This window comes from Talpa europaea (assembly GCF_964194135.1).
Source record: "Talpa europaea genome assembly, chromosome: 4".
NCBI classification, from domain to species: domain Eukaryota; kingdom Metazoa; phylum Chordata; class Mammalia; order Eulipotyphla; family Talpidae; genus Talpa; species Talpa europaea.
The window spans coordinates 125,825,855-125,853,306 of record NC_140070.1 but is presented as its reverse complement, the minus strand read 5'-3'; the positions used below and the strand labels follow the sequence as shown (position 1 = coordinate 125,853,306).

At 38.7% G+C, this 27,452-nt stretch overlaps 1 protein-coding gene across 1 annotated transcript in view; it reads right to left on the bottom strand.

Annotated features, from left to right (window-relative positions):
- Positions 1-6,842: 6,842 nt before the first annotated feature.
- The window catches only part of SPATA16 (spermatogenesis associated 16), a gene marked incomplete at its 3' end in the record, with an annotated part of 230,265 nt that continues 209,655 nt past the window's right edge, over positions 6,843-27,452 (bottom strand). Inside the window, exon 10 of the mRNA XM_084232360.1 lies at positions 6,843-6,965. Within this exon, the coding sequence (XP_084088486.1) occupies positions 6,843-6,965 (123 nt within the window). The remainder of the gene's footprint in view (positions 6,966-27,452) is intronic.

Here is a 27,452-nt window from a genome sequence, read left to right as displayed (position 1 = left end):
CTTTTTAAATAATGTTATTAAGTTAAACATTAGATAGACTGTCATAAGTCATTTATTCCCTAACCTATGTTGGGAAATTTTGGTTGAGGTGACTTCATTTTTCTATTTAAAATAACCCTGTGAGGATGTCCACTCTCACCACTGCTTTTCAATATAATACTGGAAGTCCTAGCCAGAGCAATAAGACAAGAGAAAGACATCCAAGGGATCCAAATAGGAAAAGAAGAAGTCAAACTATCACTATTTGCAGATGATATGATAATATACATAGAGAACCCCAAAATCTCCACAGAAAAACTAATTCAACTCATCAATCAATTCAGTAAAGTGGCAGGATACAAAATCAACACGCAAAAGTCAGTAGCCTTCCTATACACAAACAATAAATCTGAAGAAGAAGAAATCAAAAATCCACCCCTTTTATTATCGAAACAAAAAAAATCAAATATTTGGGAATAAATCTAACAAAAGAGGTAAAGGACCTATACAAAGAAAACTATAAAACACTGTTAAAAGAAATAGAAGAAGACACAAAGAAATGGAAAGACATCCCCTGCTCATGGATTGGAAGAATAAACATTATTAAAATGGCCATCCTACCAAAAGCAATATACAGATTCAATGCTATTCCAATCAAAATCTCAATGGCATTCTTCAAAGAAATAGAACAATTATTGATGAAATTCATATGGAATCACCAAAAACCCCGAATAGCCAAAGCTCTACTGAAAAAAAAAGAAGGAAATGGAGGCATCACACTCCCAGACTTCAAACTATACTACAAAGCCATAATCATCAAAACTGCATGGTATTGGAACAAGAACAGACATACAGACCAATGGAATCAAATAGAAAATCCAGAAATAAACCCACAGATTTATGGTCAACTAATCTTTGACAAAGGAGCAAAGACTATGCATTGGAGCAAAGAAAGTTGTTCAATAAATGGTGCTGGGAAAACTGGGTTGCTACATGCAAAAGAATGAAGCTTGACCACTACCTCACACCATACACAAAAATCAACTCAAAATGGATTAAAGAACTAGACATAAGACCTGAAACCATAAAATACATAGAAGGAAATATAGGCGAAACACTACGGGATTTGCACATCAAAGACATCTTTACAGACACATCACCCAAAGCAGTGATAGTGAAGACAAAGATAAACAGCTGGGACTACATCAAATTAAAGAGCTTCTGCACAGCAAAAGAGACAATAACAAAAACAAAGAGAAACCCCACCAACTGGGAGAACATTTTTGCACCCAACACTAATGATAAAGGACTGATCACAAAAATCTGCAAAGAGCTGATGAGACTCAGCAACAACAAAGAAAATAATCCAGTCAAAAAATGGGCAGAAGAGCTAAAAAGAAACTTCTCTGAAGAGGAAATGCAAATGGCCAACAGACATATGAAAAAATGTTCAACATCACTTGTAATCAGGGAAATGCAAATCAAAACTACCATGAGATACCATCTCACACCAGTGAGAATGGCACATATTAAAAAAAACTAGCAACAACAAATGTTGGCAAGGGTGTGGAGAAAAGGAACTCTTCTGCACTGTTGGTGGGAGTGCAAACTGGTCCAACCACTATGGAGAGCTGTGTGGAGATTTCTGGACCTACTAAACATAGAGCTTCCATATGATCCAGCAATTCCACTCCTAGGTATTTACCCAAAGGACACAGAAACATCAATTCCAAAGAGCACCTGCACCCTTATGTTTATAGCAGCACTGTTTACAATAGCTAAGCTTTGGAAACAACCCAAATGCCCAAAAATAGATGACTGGATCAAGAAGATGTGGTACATATATACCATGGAATATTACTCAGCATTCAAAAAAGATAAACACATGCAATTTGCAGCAACATGGATGGCGCTGGAAGGGATCATGCTCAGCAAAATAAGCCAAAAAGAAAAAGAAAAATACCGGATGGTCTCACTCATAGCAGGAATCTAGAAAACTTAAATAAGGGACCAGGAAAATGAATATAAGAAAGTGAAAATCAAAATCAACAAAAAACTATGAACCAGAGACACATTTTGGGGGTTGGGGGGCGGGAGGGGAAGGATTGGGGTCAGAATGGGGCGTTTGCAATTGTATGGGAGAATATAAAAATAAAATTTAATATTAAAAAAAAAACACCTCGGTTATTTCTGTAAAAAACAGAAAAAAAAAATAACCCTGTGATGAATACCTTTGAACTTTTATCTTTTTTTAAAAAAATTTATTTATTTATGCATACAAGAGCTGGGGTGCAGTCCAGAGGTGTGGGGGGTGAGAGGATTCACCAGGGACAAAGTGGGGAACAGAACAGGCAGTCTGACTGAAATACACTGCTGAGGGGAGCAGCGGGCGAGACAGGAGAGGTCTGCCGTGCCATGTGGGGATTGAACTCATGCTGCAGATGCTGCGGATAGTTTCACAGGTTGTGTCTTAACCCCCTTGCTCCACCAGGGAGGCCCTGAACTTTTATCTTTTAATACATTTTTGATTATTCCTTCAGTATAGTTTCCTAAAAGTGGAATATTGGGTCAAAAGCCACAAAAATCATTAGAGTTTATGACGCACACTGACAGATTGCTTTTTAGACAGGTTTTTAATTTCCCCAATTTTCTGTTCCATAAAAGCATACAGAAATGTATGACAAGACAGACTTTTAATATAAACATACTAGCATGCAGTAGCAAGTACGTGTGTTTCTTAGAGGAATCACCTAGGAAAGCTATACTTTTTCAGTGCAGTTTATTCGTGTTTGCCATCACTTCAGAGGGAGGTGTCATCTTGGACACAGAATAGCATCACTCAGTTGACTGTCTACTCTATTCACCAATCAAGGTTCTGAGTTATTTTTGACTGTTTTCAAAGATTTTATCACCTACCAGTTCTGAGGCTGATCTGCCAGCAAGTAGCAAACAGACTTTACTATTTGCTTTTCTTTCTTCAAGGGATCTGCCTCTGCTTATTGCTGCTGTGACCATCAAAGAAATGTCACGGAAAAGCTGGCAGTGATGATGATGAGGAGGGGACATTGTGGTGTGTACTGGCCACAGCCTCATCCATAGCCTCTTCCAAGTAACTGTGGTCACTCAACCGATTTGATAGAGAATTGATTTAGATCTGCAAATGGTGGATCAATACAGTGCATTAATGATAAAATAATTGTATTAAAAGAAATAACTGGTGTTTCTGCATGCTATTATAGATTTAATTTGGTAAGAGAAAAGAAGACGGAAGAGGAGGGAGGGAGAGAGTGAAACACAAGCAGTGAAGGCAAAATGCTAATACTTGGGGAATCTATGTGAAGAATTTATCAGCTATATTGCACTATTATTTTTTTTAAAGATTTATTTATTTATGCATACAAGAACTGGGTACAGGCCAGAGGGGTGTGTGTGGAGGGTGAGAGGATTCACCAGAGACAGAGTAGGGAGCAGAACAGGCAGATCTCCTGAAATGCACTGCTGAGGGGAGGAGTGGATGAGGCAGGAGAGGTCTGCTGCACCATGTGGGTTGCTCCCTGGCTGGGGATCAAAGTGGTTCAGCAGTGGCTGCAGACAGCTTCATGGGTTGCTTCTTAACCCCTTGTGCCACCAGGGAGGCCCTATAATGTACTATTCTTACCATTTTCCCATAGGTTGGAAAAGTTTGTAATGGAAATGTTGTGAAAACAAACACAAGCACAAAATGGCATTAATAAGGACCAAGGATCAAGGAATGGTTGAGAATACTAAAGTGCTTGGCCCTAAGGAGAAGTGGATCAGAGAGCATGATTTTCATTGTTCATGGAGTCCTCCTTGGAGACTCCTACTTTGGAGTTGGGTTTTGAGCTTGAATTATTTCTTCTGAAATAGTTCTCTGTCTGCCAGTGGTGCTCTCCCAAATGGACAGGTTTTATCACACTAATGTAGATAAGTTGGGAAGAATCTGTTTAGATTATTTTGAAAGACAAGTTGCCCCTAGCACTAAAAAGCAAGAGAATTGTGCTTTCTATCCAGATGCATCAGCAAGTCGGTAGTGGAAAACAATAAAGCTATTTATGTAAGCAAGCATTTAGGCCATAAACTAGCTCTATAGCTAATAATATTTAAATTTGGTTCTGACCATCCTGTGTATATATCACTTCTGTTTGAGTAATATGTGCACAGACTACAATTCAAATATCAAATAGAGGACAGAACAAATCTTTGGAGCCAAGCAAGACATTAACTTCTGTGGTTGCATCAGTTGCAAAATGGACAAAATGCTGATATGGTGAAATTTTTATGAAGATGAAATAAAATAAGTATTCTGAAAGTACTTTTTAAATTTTGCTTTCTGAAGTATTAAGTTTTTTTCCTTTTACAAATACCCTATTGTTTTATAAATCATTCCCCTGCCGACAACTTAAAAACAGCAAGGGACAAGAGGCCAGATGCAGTAAATTATACTGCACTATTGTTATTCAAGACTCTTGACACCAGTGTTAAAACAATGGGTAAAATTCATTCCTGTGGACATTGCTCTTGCACCTGTTAAGACTGCTAATGATTTGATAGCTTGTTGTATAGGTATGGATTTTGATTTTTTTTTGAAACAATGTTTTAGAAAGTTTCTTTTCAAAATTTTAGATTTCTATTCTTTATCATTCTTCCTGAGACCAAATAAAACTTCTTTCCTTATTTTATCCAAGCCCCAGTCTACATAATCAATGGGTATTAAACACTGGATTTGGGGAAAATGGTCAAACAGTAAAGCCATAATCTAATAAAAATTATAATTGCATTATTGAAAAAAATGATCTTTAGGCACTGCAATGAGAGAATCATAATTTTCAAAGAAAAAAGGTGAAGCAGTTGAGCAGCTACTGAATATCAACAGGACTTTCAGAAAATTGCTGAGCAAACAGATAGTGTTAAGATTCAAACCCAAATTTAAAAAATCTTAACTGCTCATGTGATATTGTGATTTATAAGACATACATATTTTATCATTCTCATACACAATTGGTCTTCATCCATAATTTTTAATTCACAGCTCCCAAGACTTGGAATTGCCTAAGTGGTGAGGGTGAAAAAGGGTATCTCTTATTATGTTAATGAGGTGACATTTTTAGATGTACTTAAGAATGGGACCTGGCTGCCAGTTGGCACCAACCAAATGATTGGGTTGGAACTTCCAGTTTCAGTCCCCCCACATCCACACTTGGCCTCTGGGAAGGGGAGAAGGACTAGGGGCTGGAGGTTACAGCCTTGGCTTGCTGTTGTCACCTGAAGTCCCAGAAGGGGGTTGTGGAAACTTCCCATCTGCAGTTGGCCGGTCAGAAGCACAGGTAACCATTTGGACTTGTGCCTGGCACCTGAAGTAGAGGGCTGTCTTGGGCGATAGAGCCCTTAACCTGTGGAATCTGATGTGATCTCTAGGTAGAAAGTGTGTCAGAATTGATTTTTAAGTTAAATTCTAGGATACCCAGCTGGTGTCCAGAGAATTGTATGTGTGGGACCTCCTCATCCATCTCCTCCCTCAACATATACGCATTGGAAATTGGTCTCAGGAAACCCTTTTCATTTACAGAACATAGACATCCTTTTGAAAATGAAAACTTTAACACTAAATTTAAAATGCAAAGCTGATGAGCTTTGTTTCCTAGAGATATTGCAAGATATTTTTTAAATAATGGGAAATTCTTGGACAATGGTCAGATTTGTTAACAGTCTCAGTGTCAGGAGCCTGAATATTTATCTTTGACTCCCACATTTGGTTAGACGCAAGTATCCATAGAAAGAATTTTTTTTTCCAGTACTTACAAGAATAGAACTGAGCTGTCATGCGGGTCTGAATTTAGAAACAAAAAGGTATCCACTCTTGTCTTCAACAATTATATCAATAAGTAACCTGAAGGCAGGTGGTGGCAATGATGGTGTTCTCTGGGTGGGGTAGGGTAGAGAAGGGGACTGATATCTGATAAAGAATTAAAAAAAATGATCTCCAGGGAAACCAAAGTCCTGACCATCTTGTGGTCAAAATTTATGTATTTATATCTTCATTATGACTACACAAATCTAACATACATTTAAGATGATTGATTCATTTATATTCTAATTGTGTAATGAAAAATTCAGCTCTTATTCTATTTTTTCCTTTTCATGGTGTTTATTATCAATTCACTTTGAGATCCTATTCATTTTTTCTGCACTATTTTAAAAAAGTGTTTTCTGTCTATTTTACTCTGTATCTGAGTTCCTCCTTCCTACTCTGTCCTCAAACCCCCTTGTTGTCAGCTGAGGTCTTGAGTGAAGGCTATTGACTCACTACCTTGTCAAATAATGTTAATTTGTGTGAGTAATTCAAGGGGGGGAATACAAAGGATGGAGAGGAAAAAACAGAGTTTCTAATGAAACAACCTAACTGATAATAACAGCCATACCACATATGAGTATATCTAATCTAGAAAGATTTATATTTGAAATTTGCATTTATAGGGTGTCCCCATATCTGTATATGGCATATGAATATTTTTTATAAACTACACTTAAATATGCACAAATACCATAAATATACTTGGAAAGACCTGGTTTCCCCAAGTTAATTTGAAAAAACAAGGCAGGTGAAAGAGGTTTTTTTTAAAACTATTTAATTAAGACAAATTTGAACAAAAGTCTAGTCAAACTTCCTGAGAACATTTATTGCTGCCAGTTGAGATTAATGAAGTAAAGAATATCTTGAAGATAGGGGGTGGGGCCTCTTTTCTTTGGGGCTGGGACTTTGTTATCAGCAGGCAGGGTCGGGCAGGGGAATCCCCTTCCTCAGCTCTCTGGGCCGTCTTGTGGCAGCACCTGTTCCCCAGTGACTAGCTTTGTTGCACAGTTTGAAGCCGCTTCATTTTTGTTTTTTGCCTTCGAGCAGTTCTCAGTTTTTTAGTTTTTAAGAAATTATCCTCTAATTGGTAAAGAAAGTCTTCAATTCGTCCAATCTGGAAGAAATCAACAAGATGCAACAAGATTTATGGTTGTTTTTCTGGGTTTTGGATACTTATGAAAATGGTGAGGCATTTAAAATTAAATGGCACATACAGGTCCATGTGGAACAGAACTGGTAGGGATGGAAATGATTAAACATAAAAGCCTCCTTCTGTTTCCATTTCAGGTTCCCTTGTTTTAGGGGAACGTGAAGCAGACATACAGGAGTTGGCTTTACCACAAGTGCTACATCCTGAGCCTGGGGAATGCAGGTTATCATCACGCGCTGTCTTAAATGCCCTAAACTAGGGATTGCAAAAAGAAATGACTGGTGGAAATTAATCTGTTATAAAAAAGAAGAATAAAGACAAATAAATGTACCTCCCTCCCCATCAATGCAAGAGGTTCTAGTTTTTGTATGCTCTGGTCAGCTTTGGTGAAAAATAAATATTCTACTTTGTAAGAACTATTAGCAAGAAGTACTTCTCTTTTAAATCAAAAGAAAAGTTTGAAAAAAATACATTTTTTTAAAAATGCCACATTCTTGGCCTCTCAGGTGGCACAGCAGGTTGAGTTCAGAGATGTGAAGCTGTCCGAAGCCTCTGCAGTGTGGGTTCAATTCCCAGCAGGCCAGGGAGATTCCCACATGGCCTGGCAGACCTCTCCAGTCTCGCCCGCTGCTCCCCTCAGCAGTGTTTTTGGTCAGTCTGCCTGTTTTGCTTCCGGCTCCGTCTCTGTTGAATTCTCTCACCCTCCTGTGCCTCTGGCCTGTACCCCAGCTCTTGTATAAATAAATAAATCTTAAAAAAATAAATCAAGAATAAGATAAAAAAATGATATACAAAACAATAATTCTTAAAACTAAATTAGTGTTCAAAGGAAACTTGAAATGATTCAGTGAGAGCTGGTTGAATGTACTATACTGCTTATTCAAAAGACTACAGAACAAATGAGTAGGATCCTGATGGAAGTCTGTATTTATACCAATTCACATTTAACCTTGACTCCCAGGCCCTGCATGTTTATAAGCTTAAAACCACTCATTGAAGAGCCCACCATCCAAAAGTAAGCTCAAAGGAGAGCACTTACTGTTCAATGTGCACGAACATATTATCTACTTAGGATAAAAGCACTTACAATTTCAATTTTCCAATTTTGAGTTCTCCTTTTAAATCACTTGATTTATCATTCAGATATTATCCAAAAGATAATTCAGATTGTCAAAAAAAGAATAATGGATGGTAGCATTCACCTACACTATATGTTATGCTTAGATCTCTGTCACAGAAGATGAAAACACAGAAGATGTGAATTGTCCATTTACTTCCTTAAGAAAATAAGACAACTCAAACAATTCTTTTTAAAAATCTAAAATCTTCAGGTAAATTTTTCCAAAAACACATTGTTGTTTATGATGTTTGATCATTGCAACAATCATCAAAATAGTTTCTGAGAATATTTTTGGATTCTGTCATGAACTCAATGCAGTATTCTATGTATTCCACGCATTTATAAATTTCCAACTTAAACAAAATCATAAGCAAAAAATTAACATAGCCCACAATCAAAACAAATGTAATGGATGGCACTTGAATGCTACTTCAGTAGTTGAGCTGATGACTCACTGGTGTTGTTTGCACGGAAAATGCATCATTTAAATCAAAGCTCTTCGCAATTAGAATGTTTGCAATTAGCCTAAATACAATTTAAAATTATAGTCCTAATGCAACAAAAACACACAGCCTTCAATGGTACAGAAAATTAATTGTTTTTAAATATCCATTAGGTGGCTGCTTTCTTTTTATAAAAATTGTGCTTATTAAGAGCAGTGTTGACTTAATGGGCTGCCTTCATTAAAAAAGACAAGGAGGCAACACAAGATGGGTTGTTGAATAGAGAATGCCGCTGAATAAAGCTGGGTAGTCTAGTGTACACACTACGTGCATGTCTTACCTGTCTGTGCTCACTTCTTACCTGGCCTCTCTGTCCTTTCAATCTATAGTCCTAATGGTATTAGGTGAAAAAAAATTTTTTTAAGATATATTTATTTTTATACAAGAACCGGGGTACAGGCCAGATGCGCGGGAGGGTGAGAGGATTCGCCGGAGACAGATCGAGGAACAGAACAGGCAGACTGACGAAATACACTGCTGAAGGGAACAGAGGGCAAGACAGGAGAGGTCTGCTCGCCATGTGGGATTCTCGCCGGCCGGCTGGGATCGAACCTGCGCTGCAGAGGCTGCGGACAGCTTCACAGTGTGACGCTCAACCACCTGCGCCACCAGGAAGGCCCCTAGGTGAAAAATTTTAAAATATAAATCCAATTACATTTTCTCTTGCTTAAAATATTTAAAACAACCCCTTAGCACCTCTGGATGATCTGGATTTATTTAAGTCTATTTCTGTCTCCTCTCTGCTTAAGGTGTGTGGTACATCTCTAAGCTATTTGAGCACAAGTGTGCAGTGTTCTCTGCACCCTTAATCTTCCTAATGCAATGCCCTCTTATAGAATACTCCTATCAGAAACTGTACACATCCTCTGGATTTCAGGTTCAACATCAGTTGCCTCAGGGAAGTCCTTCTTTATAACCCAGATCAGTTTGGGTCTCAATGACATACTGACATAATCCATTCATCTTTTTACATATTAATTTTTTTCTTAACTCTTTATTATGCTTTATATAATACTGTCTTTCTATCTGGGCTTTAAGATCCATAGGTAAGGAACTAGGTCCATGTTGTCCACTATTTCCATGACCTAGAATATGATAGCCCTTCATTAATTATAATCTGTGATCATAAAAGAGTTGAAGACATTTAGAACAATGCACTTTTCCATACTCAAAGTGATACCTGGTAAGGAGCATATCAGAAGGCTTTCTTTCCTCTTACAAATAAATCATTATTTTCATGTATCATCATGCTATTGCCATTGTTTAGTTTTGAGACTCAATGTAATGTAACAATATGGTGTGGTCTCCATACTTGAAATAGTCAAAGGTAGAAAGGGCATTTGCATGAGGAGCTAAGAGTGTTGAGTTTTGTTCTTGGCCTGGTTTATCACTCAGAGATGTCACTTGGCCTTTCTGTGCCTTAGTTTTCACCAACCTTTGGTGAAGAAAGTGTAGGATAATTTCCAAGGACATAGAGCCAAAAAATTCTATGACTTGTGCTCACATCAGATCTTATAGTTCACTCTTAAGATGAGGCCATACATTTTTCAAATCAAAGGTTATTCTCTCAGATTATACCATTAGATGAATGACACAACATGCAGTAAAGTAAGTCAATTTTAGTTTCTATACTTACTGAAGTGTAGGAGAGCTGCAACATGTTTTTAGTAAAGCTGGTTCTTTATTTTCTTTTTTTAAGTCAAGGAAAGAAAAATGCTGGTTGAAGAGAAAATAGATTCATATAACTAAGAAGAACAGATTGCAAATGATAGAAATTTCTATAAAGCCTTTAGGGAAATAAAACACAAAGAAATATGTAAGTGTGTAAGGAAGGAAATGAGCCAGTTTTTGGAGCTGCGGCTTTATTTGACTTTCTTTTCAGTACAGAATCTACTTACTAAACTAGATCATAGTCTACCTGGTCATTCTGGGTCTAATTTTCCCATTTGTAAAATGAGTAGATAACATTTTCTTATGCATCGGCATGCCAGTGCTGACTTGGCACTACAGAGATATGGATGTCAAATCAAATGAGCTTATAGAGAATTTTGCAATGTCAAATGGTTGGGTGGAGCTGAAGTTCTGAAGGAGAGCAGATTTTGTCCCATCATATGGCTTTCATCATAATCCACACCAAAGAGTAAGTAAAATGTAATCAATTTCTCAGGGCCTTTGAATCCTACACAGACAAGTCTAGCAGTCATGAATTTTAGTGCAGATTCAAAAAGTTCCGAACAAAGATAAATATGAAACTCTAAAAGAGAAGATTACCTTAGGGGATATCAAGACTGAAATTCTAACAGTACACAAACAAACAATGCCAATTAGGAAAAAATGCAGAACTACTATACAGACTAACATATATAATAGGAAAATATCTAGTCATCTCAGATTTCACAGTAAATACAGTCACTCTTCCATGCAATATTAACTGAATAGCTGCTATCTATTTGGCACTGTATTAGGGTGACAAGCCAAAATATCAAGATGTTTGTTTATGGGGAGCTCATTCAGATCAGAGAGTCAGTTAATGAGGAAAGGATTGTAATAAAGCATGAGTATTTATTTGAAAATTCTATTTTGTCTCCTCATGGGGCGACATGTTGGAAGTGGTGTGGGATGAGGGAGAGATTACTCAAAGCCCATGTGGAGCAATGAGAAGCCTAGTGGGGTACACTGAAAGTAATGTGCAGCCCTCATCCAAAGGCAGTCTCATATTTATTAGCATCAAGTACAAAAGTGGGGCAAGCATGTATGGCATGTACATGCATGGAGGGTTGGGATGTAAGCTAGGATGGAGTGACCAGGGACTATTGCCTGGGGGGTTCCATTATTCCTGCCACTTTTAGCATAGTATCTCTATTCTAGTATCGGCCTGCTGTTTTCAGCAGATACTGGTTTCCCAGTATGTCCTCATACCAGGACTTTTGCCCTTGGTGGGAGGCCACCTGCAGGACCCTACACCTAGCTGACAAGTAGGGACTCTGAGTATCAAGACAATAGTCCCAGGAATAACAAGGGCCAGGGGTTCCACAGGATACAAAAATTCTGCTAGCAAAAATGTCAGAAGAGTGAATTCTATCTGAAGGAATGTGAAAGTGCTTTAAAAGCAAAAGGAGATGACACTATAGGGATGTGTCTTTGCCAGGGTAAGAAATAATTCCACACAGAGGAAATGGCATCTACAGGAGCAACCTGGGTTATCTACTAGAAGTGAGTCTCTTACAGCATAGATGTGGGCGGGGCCTGGAAGTGGAGATATATACAGCAGGGGATATAGACTGTGGTCAACTTGTAAAAGGCTTAAAAATATTTGTCTGTTTGGATAGAAAGATAAATATGGTGCCATATATAGAGTGGAATGTAGTCAAGAAAGTCTAAAAGCAGTTGGATCAAATTGGGGCCAGTGGAACAGGATATGAAAAATCCTATGCAGACCTGAACCAAGGATTTACAAGTCATTTAGGGATAAGGAATTAAATACTTGATGAAAAATTCTGCATTGGGATAAGAAAGAAGATAGAATTAATAATGACTGTGAAGTTTCTAACTTGAGATAATAATGGTATCTTAACAAGATAAGGAATATAATTAGATGAACATTTTTAGGGAAAAAGAATAAGGCTGATTAGTGACAAGTATAAGAGATGGAAAAAAGATCACATAATCAGAAATGAATTAAGTGGATCAGTCATTACAGGCTAGTACTAGGTTTAAAGCCAGAACAATGCAATTGAAAAACAAACAAACAAACAAAAAACCCCATTTTTTTAAAGATTTATTTATGCATACAAGAATGGGGGTACAAGCCAGAGGCATGGGGGGTGAGAGTACTCACTAGAAAAAGAATGGGGAACAGAACAGGCAGATTGACTGAGGGGAGCAGCGGGCTAGTCAGGGGAGGTCTGACTGCTGCACCGTGTGGGTAGCTCCCTGGCTGGGGATCGAACTCGTGCTGCAGTGGCTGTGGATAGCTTCACAGGTTGCATCTTAACCCCTCGAGCCACCAGAAGCCCCCTCCCCCTCACCGCCATTGTTTTGTAATGTACTTTGTGAGAAACAACCTAGAAGTTAAAAAGTACTAAGAAAAACAAAACAACGATGCTTTCATTTATTCAGAGCAAAAAGGCTGACATGGCAGAGATAGTCTCATGGTTTGAGGTCAGATCTATCTAGGTTGGAATCTTAGCTTCAGGATTTTCTTGGTATGTGAATTTGGGCAAACTTACTTAACCTCTTAGAACCTTAGTTTCCTCATTTAGCAATTGTTTCACAGGATCTTAGTGAAATTAATTAGGCAATTTACGTGAAGTATTTGCATAAGTTTGAGTTGTTGTTATTTAGTAGGAGCAATGATACTTGAACCTGGAAGTGTATGTCCAGTAAATAGAAAATAAATTAAAAAAAAAGAAAAATGAAATAAAATAAAACAGCTAAACAATTTTATTAGTCACCACATTTTTGGTCGCTACTCCATGAGGGATGCTGCCTCAGTAACTGTACTCAGTGTAGGTGTTTAACATCCATCAAAGTCTTGTGATTAGTGTTCAAAATTCTGCTGTATATTCTGCTATATAGAAGGCAGAAATAGGAGAGGCCAAAGAAGGGAGTTAAACGATGTGAGCTTCTGATAATACAAGATGCAAATTCAATATAAATTAACAGTATTTGCTGATTACCTCCCTAAAAATTGACCTAATTATAGACTTCAATGTGTAAAATATGTTTGTCTCATGGTAGCAACCTAAGTGTACAAAAATAGATGAATGAATTAGAAAAATGTGGTATATATATACACACAGTGGAATATTATTCAGTCATATTAAAGAAGGAAATCCTGCCATTTGTGACAACATATATGAACCTTTAGGGAATTACATTGAATGAAATAAGCCAGAGAGAAAGAAAGACAAGTGTTTTATGGTCTCACTTACATGTAGATTCTAAAAAACATTCAAAACTAAACTCACACACACAGAGGACAGATTGGTGATTGCCAATGGTAGGGGATAGGCAAAATGAGTAAAGGGGGTCAAAAGGTACAAAATTCCACTTAGAAAATAAATAAGCCAAGGACAAGATGCACAGCCTAGTAACTATAGTTAATACACTGCACTTCAATTTGAAAGTTGCTAAGAGAGTGGCTCGTAAGAGTTCTCATATGATTTTATGTGTCAAGAAATACGATTTTATTTGTGACGATCAATGTTAACTAGACTTACTGTGGTGATCATTTTGTAAGGTATACATTATATAAAAATATTGAATCATTGTGTTATATACCTCAAAAGATTATAATGTTAATTATATTGCAATACAAATATGAAAAAATAAACACTTTCAAGTGAAAGATGTCTGTCTTAAATGAGGCAATAGTTTTTTCCCTTCTCTGCTCAGTTCACATCACATTTGTACTATCATGCTTAGTTCTGGGTGTTTCCAGGGTCTTACTCTAAATTGCATGAAGAAAAGTTGAAGGATCTGGAGGTGCTTGATATAGAGAATAGAAAATGTAATGGTATTTGTGGTGTGTAAGTATACCAAGATTGTTATGTGGAAGGGAAGAGTAATGGATTTGTTTGTGTGAATTCACACAATGGAAAGAATGTTATCAAGAATTAGGTGATGTGTTTGGTTCTAAATTCTATTACTAATGATATCACTTAACTTCTAAACTTTAATTTTCTCATCCTAGTGTGAATAACAAGCTATAGAAATGTCCTCAGTGGAAGGAGGAGACAATAACAGTTTGTCTTATACCTCTTGGACAGGCACTATAGAAATGAAAGGAATCCAACACTTCTGTTGGTGTAGTACGTGATAATGAAGGATACTGAACTGGTTAATACAAACATCCAAAGATCCTGGGATTTCTGGACACCCTTATATCTCACTTATAAAATGATCAAAATGAGGGCAAGACTGGATGGCAGAAGAGAGAAGACACAGGGCTCAACATCTTCACATAATCACAGCTAGATTGCAGCAGATCAAAGCCAAAAACTCCTGAAAGAAAAACAATCACAGCATATGCTAGGAGTAACATCTAGAGGAGGTGAGCAGTAGAATAGGCCAAACTGGTAGCCTACAGAGGCACAGAGGGTAAGGTGAGCCCTAGAGGCACAGAGGGCCATGGAAGCAGCAGACAGGTCCTTACATAATAACCTTCACAAACTTAAACTAGGATGGGATCTAGAAGCAGACCTTTGCAGACTTTGGCACAGCCTCAACTGGCCCTATGAAGGAATCTGAAGGCAGACCCACTGGAGCAGGCATCTGTAGAAATCAGTGCAGCCTGGGTGAGCCCTGGGAAAGTTTCAGAAGGCAGACCCACCACAGCAGGCCTCACAGACATTGGAGCATCCTCTGTGAGCTCCAAGAAGGGATATGCAAGCTGAACCTTCACAGTAGACCTCTGCTGATATTAGCACAGACCTTAGTGAATTTGGAGCCAGCACTTGGAAACATAAGCCGCTCTTACCCCACCTCCCTCCATTTTCAGGGAGGGTCCTGGAAATAGACATGCCAAAATAAACATTTGCAGATCTCAGTTTATCCATGTCCCAGGGGGGCATGAAAGCAGTCCTTTGCAAGGTAGGTCCTGAGAGATTTTGCAAGCCCTGGGATAGGACTGGGAAACAGGACTACCAAGGGTCCCAGGGAGCCTCAGGGGGGGTCCTAGAAGCAATCCAATTCTGGTAGGTCCTGGAAAGCAGTGGGGCAGGCCCTGCCAAGGTGACCAGATATGATAGGCCCTGGTAGAGGCACTGCAGTGCCTGGTCCCCACAGGGTAAGGCTCTTGGGGCAGTAAACCAGAGGGACACTGTCTGGACAGATAATCTCTCCGATAGGAGTAGTACTGATTATTCCTTGGTCAGTAGAGAAGCATGCAGACTTCAGTAGAGTGTATACCGAGGAGACTCAAGTTACATTGAGTAGGGTGTGGGTGGAGAGAGGAGCCTGGGGGCCGTGGACTGTGGTCTAGAGTAGGTGACAATGGTGACAGAATGGTCTGTCAGTCAGAGGCCCAGTGGAGAAGGAAGCAGAGGTTGTGAGGAGGCATGCTTCTTAGAAAGAGGGAAAAACCTTGTGGAGGAGCAGGGATGCTCTACATAGACTGGGTTCCTAATAAAGATGATAGCAGAACAGATAATCTGACCTGTAGCCCCCTTCCCAGGCCCCATGACTGATGCCTACTCTGTGAGGTGTAGGGAATGATGAGTCTCCCATTCCAAACCCCAGAGAGGAGGAACCCTGGGGGTATGACTAACACATGCCAATACCAGTCCCACTCAACTCCACACCAACATCTGGACCCCTCCAAGACCTGCCTCATCCTGCTAAATCAGCAACTACAAGACAGATCTGAGCATATACAGGAGCCAGCAAAGGCCAAAACAAATAAATAAAACATTAAAGATAATAAAAACAATTATAAAATAGAAAGAACTCAAGTAGCAAATGCACACACACACAAAATTACACATGGAAATATGGGAACTCAAGAGAGTATGATATAAGGTGATAACAACCCTCCAAAATCTGAACACACAAAAAATTATGTGTCTCCTTATTAGGTAAAGAATTCAGAATGGCTATAATACAGAAACTCTGAAAGAATGAAGAAAATTCAGAAAGGCAAGTCAAAGTAATAGAACTCAGAAACACGACTGAAAGAGGTACAAAATTTAAAGATCAGAAAAACAAATTAATGAGCTCAAATACAATCAATGAACAGAAGGTAGAAATTGAAGTTTAAATTAAAAATAAAATTGAAGTTTAAATTAAAAATAATCAGAAATCCAGGAGGTAAAGAGCTCATTAAATGAGATTAAGAACCCTAAAGAAAGCTATGAAGTAGATTAGATCAAAGGAAGAATGGAATCAGTGACACTGAACATAGTAATGTACTAAGGACACAGGTGGAAGAGGAAAGAAATGAGATGTAAAAGAAAAAATGAAGAGGCAATTTGAGAACTATCTGATACCATTAAGACAACTAACATAAGAATAATGGATATTCCAGAAGGGGAAGAAAGAGAGAGAGAGTAAAAGAGAACCTATTCAAGGAAATGATAGAGGAAAACTTCCCAGACTTGGGGAGGAATGAAATATGTCTATGAAAATAAAAGAACAACTGGTTACCTAAATGCAATGAGTTCTACTCCAAGACAATAGCAATGAAACTAGCAAGAGTTCAAGATAAAGAAAGAACATTGACGGCAGCTAGAGGCAAAAACAGATAATGTATGAAAGTATTGTCGGGCCTCCCCTGGTGGTGCAGGCAGTTGAGGGCAGCTCTATGAAGCTGTCCGCAGCCTCTGTAGCGTGTGGGTTCTATTCCCGGCGAGGGTCCCGCATGGCGCGGCAGACCTCTCCTGTCTTGCCCGCTGTTGCCTCAGTGTATTTCATCAGTCTGCCTGTTCTGTTCCTGCTCTGTCCCCAGTGAGTCCTCTCACCCCCTGCACATCTGGCCTGTACCCCAGTTCTTGTATAAATAAATAAATCTCTAAAATAAAAAGTATTGTCATGGGGTGTACCTCAGTCTTAGTGGAAACTACAGACATGGAGAGAATAGGAAGTTGTATTCAAAATACTCAAAGATAAAAACCTCCAGGCAAGAATACTGTATTCTACAAGACCCTCTTTCCGATATGAGGGAGAAATTAAGTTTCCTAGACAAAGAAAAGTTGAAGGAGTTTGTAATCAGTAGACCTTCCCTACCACAAATGTTGAAAGGAGCAGTCTTATCTAACATAAAGTGAAGAAAATATGCAAAAAATTACATAAGAAATAGAATCAGAAGACTAAAGACAAAATGGCAGTAGCAATTACCCATATGTCAATAATCACTTCAAAAATAAACAGATCGAGCTCGCTAATCAAAAGACATAGGAAGGTGATTGGATCTGAAAGCAAACACAACTTTCTGTTGTCTCCAGGAGACCCATCTGAGCTCTAAAGATAAATATAAATTCAAAATAAATGTCTGGAAAACAATAATGCAAGCATATGGGACCCAAAAAAGACAAAATGACCATATTTATATTTCATTAAAACAAAAATACCTGCTACTGAATGGAAAAAAGTTTGGCATTTCATGCATCTGACAAGTGGCTACTATCCAAGATCTACAAAGATCTTGTTACAATTTAACAAAAAGATAACAAAGAACCCAATCAGAAAATGCAAAGAAGTACTAGACACTTTTCCAATGAAGACATACAGATGGTGAACAGGTACATGAAAAAATATTGAACATCTCTTATTATCAGGGAAATGTAAATCAAAACCACAATATCACTTCATTCTCATGAGAATGACCAATGTATAAATAAATAGAAATAACATATATTGGTAAGGGTGTAGAGAAAAAGGAACCTTCATACACTGTTGTTTGGAATGTAGACTTCTCCAGCCCCATGGAAAGTAGTATGGAGTTAACAATTAAAAATCGATCTACCATATAATCCTAGGTATCTACCTGAAGAAAACAAAATCACTAATTTGAAGGGCTATATGCACTCCTATATTCATTGAAGCACTGTTTACAGTAGTCAATTATGGAAACAACCTAAGTGCCAAATGATAGAGCAGTGCATTAGGAAGCTGTGGTAAACAAAATGGAATTCTGCTCATCTATTTAAAAATCAAGATGGACTCTCTCCATTTGTAACAACATGGATGAACTGGAGGAGGATATGCTAAGTGAAATAAGTTAGCATGAGAAAGACAAATTCTGGATCATTTTACTCACGTGTAGACTATAGAGGGAATAAACAAACAATAAACAACAGAAGAAAACCCTAGAGGAATGGACAAAACTAAACCAAAACAAACTCTAGAAATATGACTACAGAATAGAGGCTACCGGAGGGCAAGCGGGGAGAGGAGGGAAATTAAGGTGGAGGCAGCACAACAGTTTAGTGTAAAGGGCTATGGGTGCTAGGATGTTGGATGTGGGGTGGTGACGTACATCAAGATGAGGTGGCCACCTATTTCCCTAGGTCATATACAATTTTTAAAATCAAAGTTACCTCAATGAAGGAAAAAATAATGTGAATACTACTGAACTGTACACTTAAGATGGTAAATGGTATATTATGTGCAATTTACATAATTCTTGAAAAAATATTAAAAATAAAGACCTCAAGATTTAAAAATATAATAAAATCATATCTGCAAGACCTACATTTTCTTTTCCAAAATATCAAAATTTTATCTTGCATCCAAAGGATCCCTATTATGAATAGCTTAACATCAGAAGGTAGTTCATAGACCACTTTAATTCTTTCTCATACTATAAATACATCAGACTACTCACTGGTACTAAAATACTTCTTTTCAGTTAATGATTTTATACTTTTTCAGCAGGTGAAACTTATTTTTTTAATAGGATCCTTACATAAAAGATAACATTTTTTACAGATTAAAATAACATTTTTCTATAAGTAACATTTCATCGTCACTTTTGATACAAGCTTGCTACAAGGTACTTGAATAATTTCTTCAATAACCTTTTACTGTAAAATTGGTTTATATCTTAAATACCCAATATGGTCTTCTGTGTAGGTAGAAAAGAATGAAGGTGCCCTAGTCTCAGGTGACTCTGTTCACTTGAGAAATTTCTTGTGAAGGAAGATAGCTATTGAGAATATCATTCATTAGCATACAAATCTCATTAGGTAACTGAAGCCATGTGAGCCTGGGGTAAAAACAACTTTATGACTTTCCATTTACTCTGTGAAGGTTGGTCCTGAGACCAAGGGCATTGCTGAGGCAGAGACTAAGTCTAGGACAACAAAGAGTTAGGGAAGGAAAAACCAAGCAAAGAAATGAAACAAACATGAGCAAAGCTGATGAGCGATGATAACAGTAAGAGACAACACACAATGGTCTAATAGAACTTTGAGAGGGGAGTCATTTAGTTGGGGTACAGGAGATGGAGAATCACTGTGGGGATTTGGGGGGCCCTTTTCCTCTCAAAGTCATTTATATCAAACACTACTGTGAGGAGTTGAATTGCATTCCCCCCAAATTCTCATGTTGAAGTCCTAAGCCCCAGTGCTTTAGAATGTGACATTATTTTGAGATAGAGTCTTTACAGAGATGATCACATTAAATGGAAGTCATTAGGGTGGGCCTAATGCAAATGACTGGTAACATTTTGAAAAGGGACACTTGGTCATAGAGATGCACACAGGGAGAATGCCATGTGAGGATGACGGGAGAGATGGGGTGAAGCTACTGTAAGATGAGGTACAATCAAGAATGCCAGCAGACCACCAGAAACCAGGTGAGAGGAGGAACCAACTCTAATGACACTTTGATCTCATACTTCCAGCCTCCAGATCTGTCAGATAATAAATTTCTCTCAGTTAAGCTATGCAGTTTGTGGGATTTTGTTACATCAGTCTGGGGAATCTAGGGCAAATTCTAAGCCACAAAGTGAAAGGGTGCTGAACTAAGTTTGAATTTCCTCCTCAAACTTGACTTTATGCTGCTACCATTAACTTTTCCCACTGGTTGATGCTCCCTACTTGGTTGGTACCCCTTGCACAGGCTCTGACTTTGGCAAGCAGGATGGTTTCTTTCTAATAGTAGCAATGAGAGGAAGTTGATCTCAAACATGAAAGCATGGGCAATTGCACTAGGAAGGATGACAGTGGGCTTGAATTAGGATTTCCTATTGGATTTCATGCAGCCTGGATCAAGGAGATAGGATTAAGTGTGTTTATCAATGTTTATTTACACTTATTCATGCCTCAGGAATTGGGTGCTCAAAGACTTTTCTTTAGTAAAGCTTTAATGATGTTTTTAAGAAGAAAAAAGGTAGATGAAATAAAAATTGAATCTTCAGAATAAATATCAGGTTTATATGACTGTAGTGGCGGTTACAGAACGAGAATGTGTTTACAGAGATTAGCAGTGTGGACCAAAATCCTCTCGGCAAGACAGACATTTCACTTCACCACAGTGGATTTGATAACATTAGTTTCCTTGCTCTGTTCCAGTTTAGTTTCCAGACCAAATGTTTTTAAATATTTATCATCCAAAATGGTTTGAATTTAAATTCTTATTAGAATTACAATTGTTTTCAAACAGGCTTGAAATTAATTTCTAAAATAAACTTAGTTTCTGAAACGAAGTTGTTTCTGCTATTCACATTGTAGCTGTTTCCTTTAGTTTTTGGCTAACATTCAAACAAGTCCCATATTTCTCCTTTTTCACTTGGTGAATTTGGTATGTTTTCAATATTTTAATCATAAAAGTAAAATGTGAAAATATGAGAAACACACCCCTGGGATGTTACAAAATATAAAAAAAAAAAAACCCTCTCTTGCTAAATAGTATTACCAATTCTTGGTCAAAAGTGTTTTTAATGATAACACTTTTTATTAGCTTTTAGTACAGAGTTAAAGATTAGTTGGCAAATCTTGCTATCACTTTGTCCAAGAAACCATACATCATGACTTTTTAAAATTTTCTTCAACATTTAATGCTATAACTTATCTGGTTTTTATTATGTATTTTTTAACTTTTTATTTTGAAGTGATTTTAAATTCACATACATCGGTAAGAAGCAATACAGGAAGAACCTATGTGCTCTTTATGCAGTTTGTGTCAATGGTAACCTCTTGTAAAACTGTAAGAGAATATTATGGTCAAGATATTGTCATTGATCAATAACAAATCAAGATACAGAAGAGCTTCATTACCACAAAGATCTCTCATGTTGTCCTTTTATAGCTGCTTTTACTTTCCTTGTGATACCACCCTCTGTAACCCCTGGCAACTACTAATCTGTTATCTATTTCTATATTTGCCACTTTCAGAAATTATATACATGAAATCATGTAGTATATAACCCCATATCTGGATACTTATTCAGTTTGTGTCAACAATTTGTTCTTTTTTATTGCTTAGTAGTATTCATGGTATGGATTCATCACAGTTTAATCACCCTTTGAAGAATATCTAGATTACTTCCAATTTTTGGTTATTATGAATGCAATTGCTAAACATTTGTATACAGGTCTTTGTATGAACATAAGACTTCATTTCTCTAGGATAAATGCCCAAGAGTATAATTGCTAGATTTTATGGTAGTTGTATATTTATGTTTGTTTTTCCTTAAGAAACTGTCCTATTGTTTTCTACAGTGTCTGGACAATTTCCCATTCCCATTAACAACATGTCAGTGAACCAATTTGTTTTCTCCTATCCTTCTGGGCCTCAATGATATGAATGCTGGATCTGTTGCCATAGTCTTGCAGGCCCTTGAGGCTCTGTTTAATACCCTCCACTCTGTCTACTTTCTCTTGTCCAATCCTCATTTCAGTGATTCTTTACTCTGTCCCTTCATTCTCCTGTCAGGACATTCAACTGAATTTTCAAATTTTTGGTTATGGTCGTTTACAATTCTAGAATTTTGGTTTGGTTTTTCTTATAGCTTAAATTGCTTTGCTAAGACTTTTTTTTGCTGATACTCTATTTTTTTCATGTGAAGTGTTTGTAATGGCTCATTAAAACATTTTTATTATAGCTATTTTAAAATCTTTGCCAGTCAATTCTAATATCTCTAATATGTCTGTGTTAGCATTTATTGGTTGTCTTTTTTCATTCAGTTTGAGATCTTCCTGGTTCTTGGTATGATAAGTAATCTTTGACTGAAATCTGGACATTTTAGGTATTATGTTATGAAACTTCAGATATCACTTAAACCTTCTTATTTAGTTGGATTTTCTGACAATGATAAAGCAAGGGATGTGAGGGACACTGCTGGGTGGGGACAGAAGACCAGGTTCCCCAAACAGCCTAATTGGACACCTGAGAGGTTTTCCCAATTACTTATGGATCAGAATGAACTGTCAAAATTCTCATTGATATGTCCTCTTCTGGGAAGGGCAGGGGTAGCTCATCACTGCCCCCCACATGGTCTTCACTAACACCCCTCACACGACTACTGGTGGGTGGTAAACATCCTATCTCCTTAGTAAGCCTCCTTTGACACCATGTCAGGTTGGGGAGAGGGGATGACTCACTACTTAGTGAGAATGAAAGTCCAGGCTCCCTATTTCACCTTCTCTGTTATTATCTTATTAGGGTAGGAAGGTTGGGACCCCTTGTAGAAGCCTAGTGAGGGTAGAAGTCTAGCTCCTCACTGGTCTCTGCTGACAACAGCAGGGGTCAGAGTACCATATTTTTCTGTGGTGTTTGTCTGAGAATTTTCTGTCTTGCGAGGCTGCCCCTTTCCTTGTCCTTTAATTAGAGAGAGTGGTTTTATTGGGCTTTTTTTTTTTTTTTTTTGGTCTGCACACATTAGCATTTCTGGGTTATTGGACTTTTTAGCAACAATTTATATGGCAATAAAAATCCAATGAGTTTACCCCAACGCCATTCCTCAAGTCTACATGTCCCTAAGCTGTGTGCCTTTGCAGAGTCTTATATTTGTTTTACATGTAATTTCCATGGTTTTCAGTTGTAGTCTTTGGAGGAACAGTGAAAAGCAGGTCTACTCCATATTATGAGAAGCAGAAGTCTTCTATCATGGCTTTTTAATAAATATCTGACCTCTCTACCTCAGGGAGATGCACTTTTGTTTCTGGAATTAGTTTTCCCTTTGCTTCTAAGTGTCTTCATCAATATGATGAAGTGAATCATTGTCAAGCTGAAGGAGTCTTTTCTCCAATTAAAAAGGCTAGGGAAGTTGAAAACCTCACAAATTCCTTCTGATTCAATAAGTGAGGAGCCTAACTTTATCCTCTGTAACATAGGTCTGTAGCCATGTCGTGATCCTCTCCACAGCATTTTCTGCAACCAGAAAGTCAGTTTAGCTGAGTATGTATAAGTCTCACACATACAGACTTATGATGATGCTAAGAACTATGGGTGTGTTTGTGTTTATGACATTTAAATATATTTCAAATGACAGTCTTTTCCTCTCCTCCACATACATAATTTTAAGACTGTCATAACCAGAATGATAAATTACCCATACCTTCTTTTAGGGCTGCATGTTAAAGCATTTTCACGTTTGCCCTTCTCCAAAAATCAAAAGGTATAATGAATACACTATCAATGACTCAATGAGCTACAAGTCAATTGCTCTGAACTCTGTATGTATCCCACTTTCAAGACAGAAATGGAAGATGTCCTACGGTTCATTTAGCTACCAAGTGGTATAAGCTCTTATTCTGTTATTCTTTAGAATTAGAAAGTATTGTAAAACTTAATGTATAAAATATGTGCAATAAAAGACTGGGCTGCCAAGAAAAGACACTTTTGGTAATTTAAAGACAGTAATTTTTAGGATGAACCACAACTCACTCTTCTACTGTACTACTGTACTACTGTACTACTCACTCTTCTACTATACTACTAATACTACTGAGATACATTCTTCCTTCCCTCACCCCAGAATATTTCACTGAAATTCTAATAGATGCAAGTATGAAACACTAACAGGTTTGGAGTTTCCAATTTCTGTTTCAGTCACCTCCCTATATTAGTGGGACATAAAGGAGTGAAGCCAGGCAGTAAAGGAGGTAAATAATGTGTTGTTTCTCAAGGCCCCTGTGTTGTGGGGGTAAAAGTTCAGAGGGGTGAGGGCAACATGTGCTTCCAAAACTGTGTTTTCATTGAGAGCCTGGTGCATTTCAGAATGCTAATTCAGATAACTCGCAGAGTGACCCTCAGAGCAACAATGAGGACATTACAAGAATGACAAGCCTCCTAAGCTGCCTTCTTGAAGTTCTGATATTGCAGGGAGAGGGAAAGTGGTGAACTATGAAAGCAAAACTAAACCTTATATATACAAGGGGAAGGGAAGAAAGTGCAGCATGACCCAGAGGATAGTGGGTACTGGGGTTCAGATTTGGCAAGGCAGCTGCCACAAAGCTGTCCAGTTATGTTCCCAGGTAGGCAAGTAAGTTGTGATGGAGGGACAAGGATGCCTACAATAGTCTCTGAAACTTCTATCCCACTCACTGTCGGCAAGCAGAGTTAAAGGTCATGTAATTGGCTGTCTTATGGAAGCTCAGCTGGGCTCAGTCAATGTTCTTTGTGCCATTGACTTTTAGTAGCTGCATTTGGCTTAACATAAGTGTTTTAGCTAATGATTAGGAACAGAACCATTGACCCAAACACATTTGATTCAAAACCCAACTGTGGCACTACAAAGTTGGGGTTGTTTCCTCATTAGATCTTCAAAGTTATTTTTCCTCAGTTTTCAGAGGAAAGATGAAGCAGTCTCCTTTCTAAGATTGTTGCAATCATTAAATGTGATAACTTGTTGCAGTGCTTGGCATATACTAAGAGATCAATAGCAGTCATTGATAATATCTGTCATTGCAGGTTGAGTTAAAAATCAGACTTTTTTAAAAGCCCTTCCACTACCAGCTTCCATGGCTGGCACCTGTGGTCTTGCATGTCTCCCATGATTATGGACACTGGGGTCCAAAGAGCACAGGTGTGAACATGTGTTAATGTGCACACCTGGGCCTAGAAGGAAGGGATAAAAGGGCGGTGTCACTCTGGGAACAGGTAAAGGTGCTGGGGCCTTAGAGACAGGAAGGAGATACTCATGAGGAAAGAATTCCTCTGGAATGATAGGATACCCTTCCCCAGGGAGGATGGAGTGGATCATCCCTCCGATTGTGGTATTAGCCTTGACCTTCCTGTGTGTAGGGTAAGTGGAAATTATCAGGATTTTCTGCCCTCCCACTATTAGCATTAATGATGGATCCCTGTGGTCCTACATTCATGCCTGATGGCAGACACCTGGAGTGGGGTGTGGGCATGCATAGGTGGGCGCAGCTGGGCTGAGACTGGGCTTATAAGAGTGGCATCACAGGGATGCCAAGAGAGAAAGTAGGAGAACGAGAGCAGAACCAGCAGAGTAGCAATGAAGAAGCAGAGAAGCAGAGCCCACGAGAGAAGGCCAGAGAGCCCAGAAAGAGGGAAGACTCCTGGGGGGCTGGGAGGCCTGCCAGCCTCCTGCCCCCCTGATCCCTGCCCCGCTGCCTGCTGTGTACTTGGGTGCCGCACTACAAATAGTGTAAAAAGGTCAGTAAAAGCCTGAAAAAGCCATTGAGGGCTCCAGTTATGCCACCTTTACCTGTCTGCATAGATCATAGAGATCCTGCTCTGTGCCTTCTTGCACTACACTGTGCTTCCTCCTCCTCATTGCTGTGTTAGTTTACTGGAGGCTGCAAGAACCGACGGTGAAACTACCCAACCTGGGATGGTTGCACAACAGTCACCATCATTTTATTTATTTATTTATTTTAAAGATTTATTTATTTATACAAGCACTGGGTACTGTCAAAAGCGTGGGAGGACGAGAGAATTCACCAGAGACAGAGTGGGAAACAGAACAGGCAGACTAAAGAAATATACTGCTGAGGGGAGCAGCAGGTGTGGCAGGAGAGGTCTGCGCGCCATGTGGGACCCTCACCGGTGGCCGGGGGTCAAACCAGCGCTACAGAGGCTGTGGGCAGCTTCGCAGCCCAGCGCTCAACCACTGCGCCACCAGGGAGGCCCCACCATCATTTTATTAACTAATTTGTTTGAAAGAAATTTTTCTATAGTTTGTTTCAGTGGTGGTAGTTATTCATAAATAAGGTTCAAACATCCTCACATAGTTTGATATTTGTTGGGTAGCACAGATACATGAGCACAATGGAAGATACAAGATAATTATCAGATACATGAGCACAATGGAAGATTAACTTTGCCCCTTTCCATGCTCCCTACATGAGTGCCATGCTAGAATTGGTCTCCTGCGCAGAAATGCTTCTGCAGCATCAATTTCTCGCCAAATCATCAAAGTTCTAGAATACTTTCAAAGCTAACAAAGTCTATAAAAGAGGTATTCCCAGTGCTGGAGGAAGGGCTAAGTACAGGTGGGAAGTGAGTGATTTCCAAATGCAGCTGTTGAAAATGCTTAACAAATTAATCACAGACTTCTCCCTTTAAGTCAGAGGACAAAGATATTGTTTGGTTTACATGATCATTGAAATTTACCGTCTAGATTTGGAGCACTGTGCTGCAGTTGGGAGAGATGGCCGAGCCAAGATACTGGGTTTTCTCACTTCCCAGACTAGACTTGGGCTTTGCTGAGAGTAACACAGGAGGAGGAGATCTGCCCCCGGGGTCTCATTGTCTTGGGGCTCAGCATCTGACCACAATGAGGAGGTTCTGCCAGGGCTTTGTGGGGGCTCTTTATACATGCCCCTTGGGCACCTCCTGGCAGAAACTGCAGTGATTTATCCCAGGCACCTGCCTCTTTAGTCCCTGGGGCTTTGCCTCCCTCCTTGCCCGCTGCATCTGCCCCTTCCCTCCCCACAGCATGGTCAGCAACAAGCGCACTTAGGTTTCTCTGCTCGATCTGTGTTATGCCATGGACAGAACTGCTTAGCAGTGCTTGCAGCACATGCTGTAAAGGAATTTGGGGATATGGTAATGAGGAAGTCCATAACCAGAAGCTGAGAATATTCACAATCAAACTGCAATAAATCTGTGGAGACTCCTTAAAGAACAAGACACACAGGAAAAGCTTGATTTCTGGAAAAACTGCTTTGCCAATGAGTGGTACAACTGCTAGATCTTTGAAAAGATAGTGGTACTTTCAGTGAGACAACGGAATGCCCTCACCACATATTAGTCACCCAGATGACTCATTGATGAATGAAAGTGCCACGTGCACAATCTCTCTCCGAGGAATTCTGGAGGGACTCAGGTTTGAATGTTAATATGGGAAGTAAATAAAATGTTCCAATTTGCTATTCCCTTCCCCTCCTCAATCAACTGCCTCGGTCCATCTCC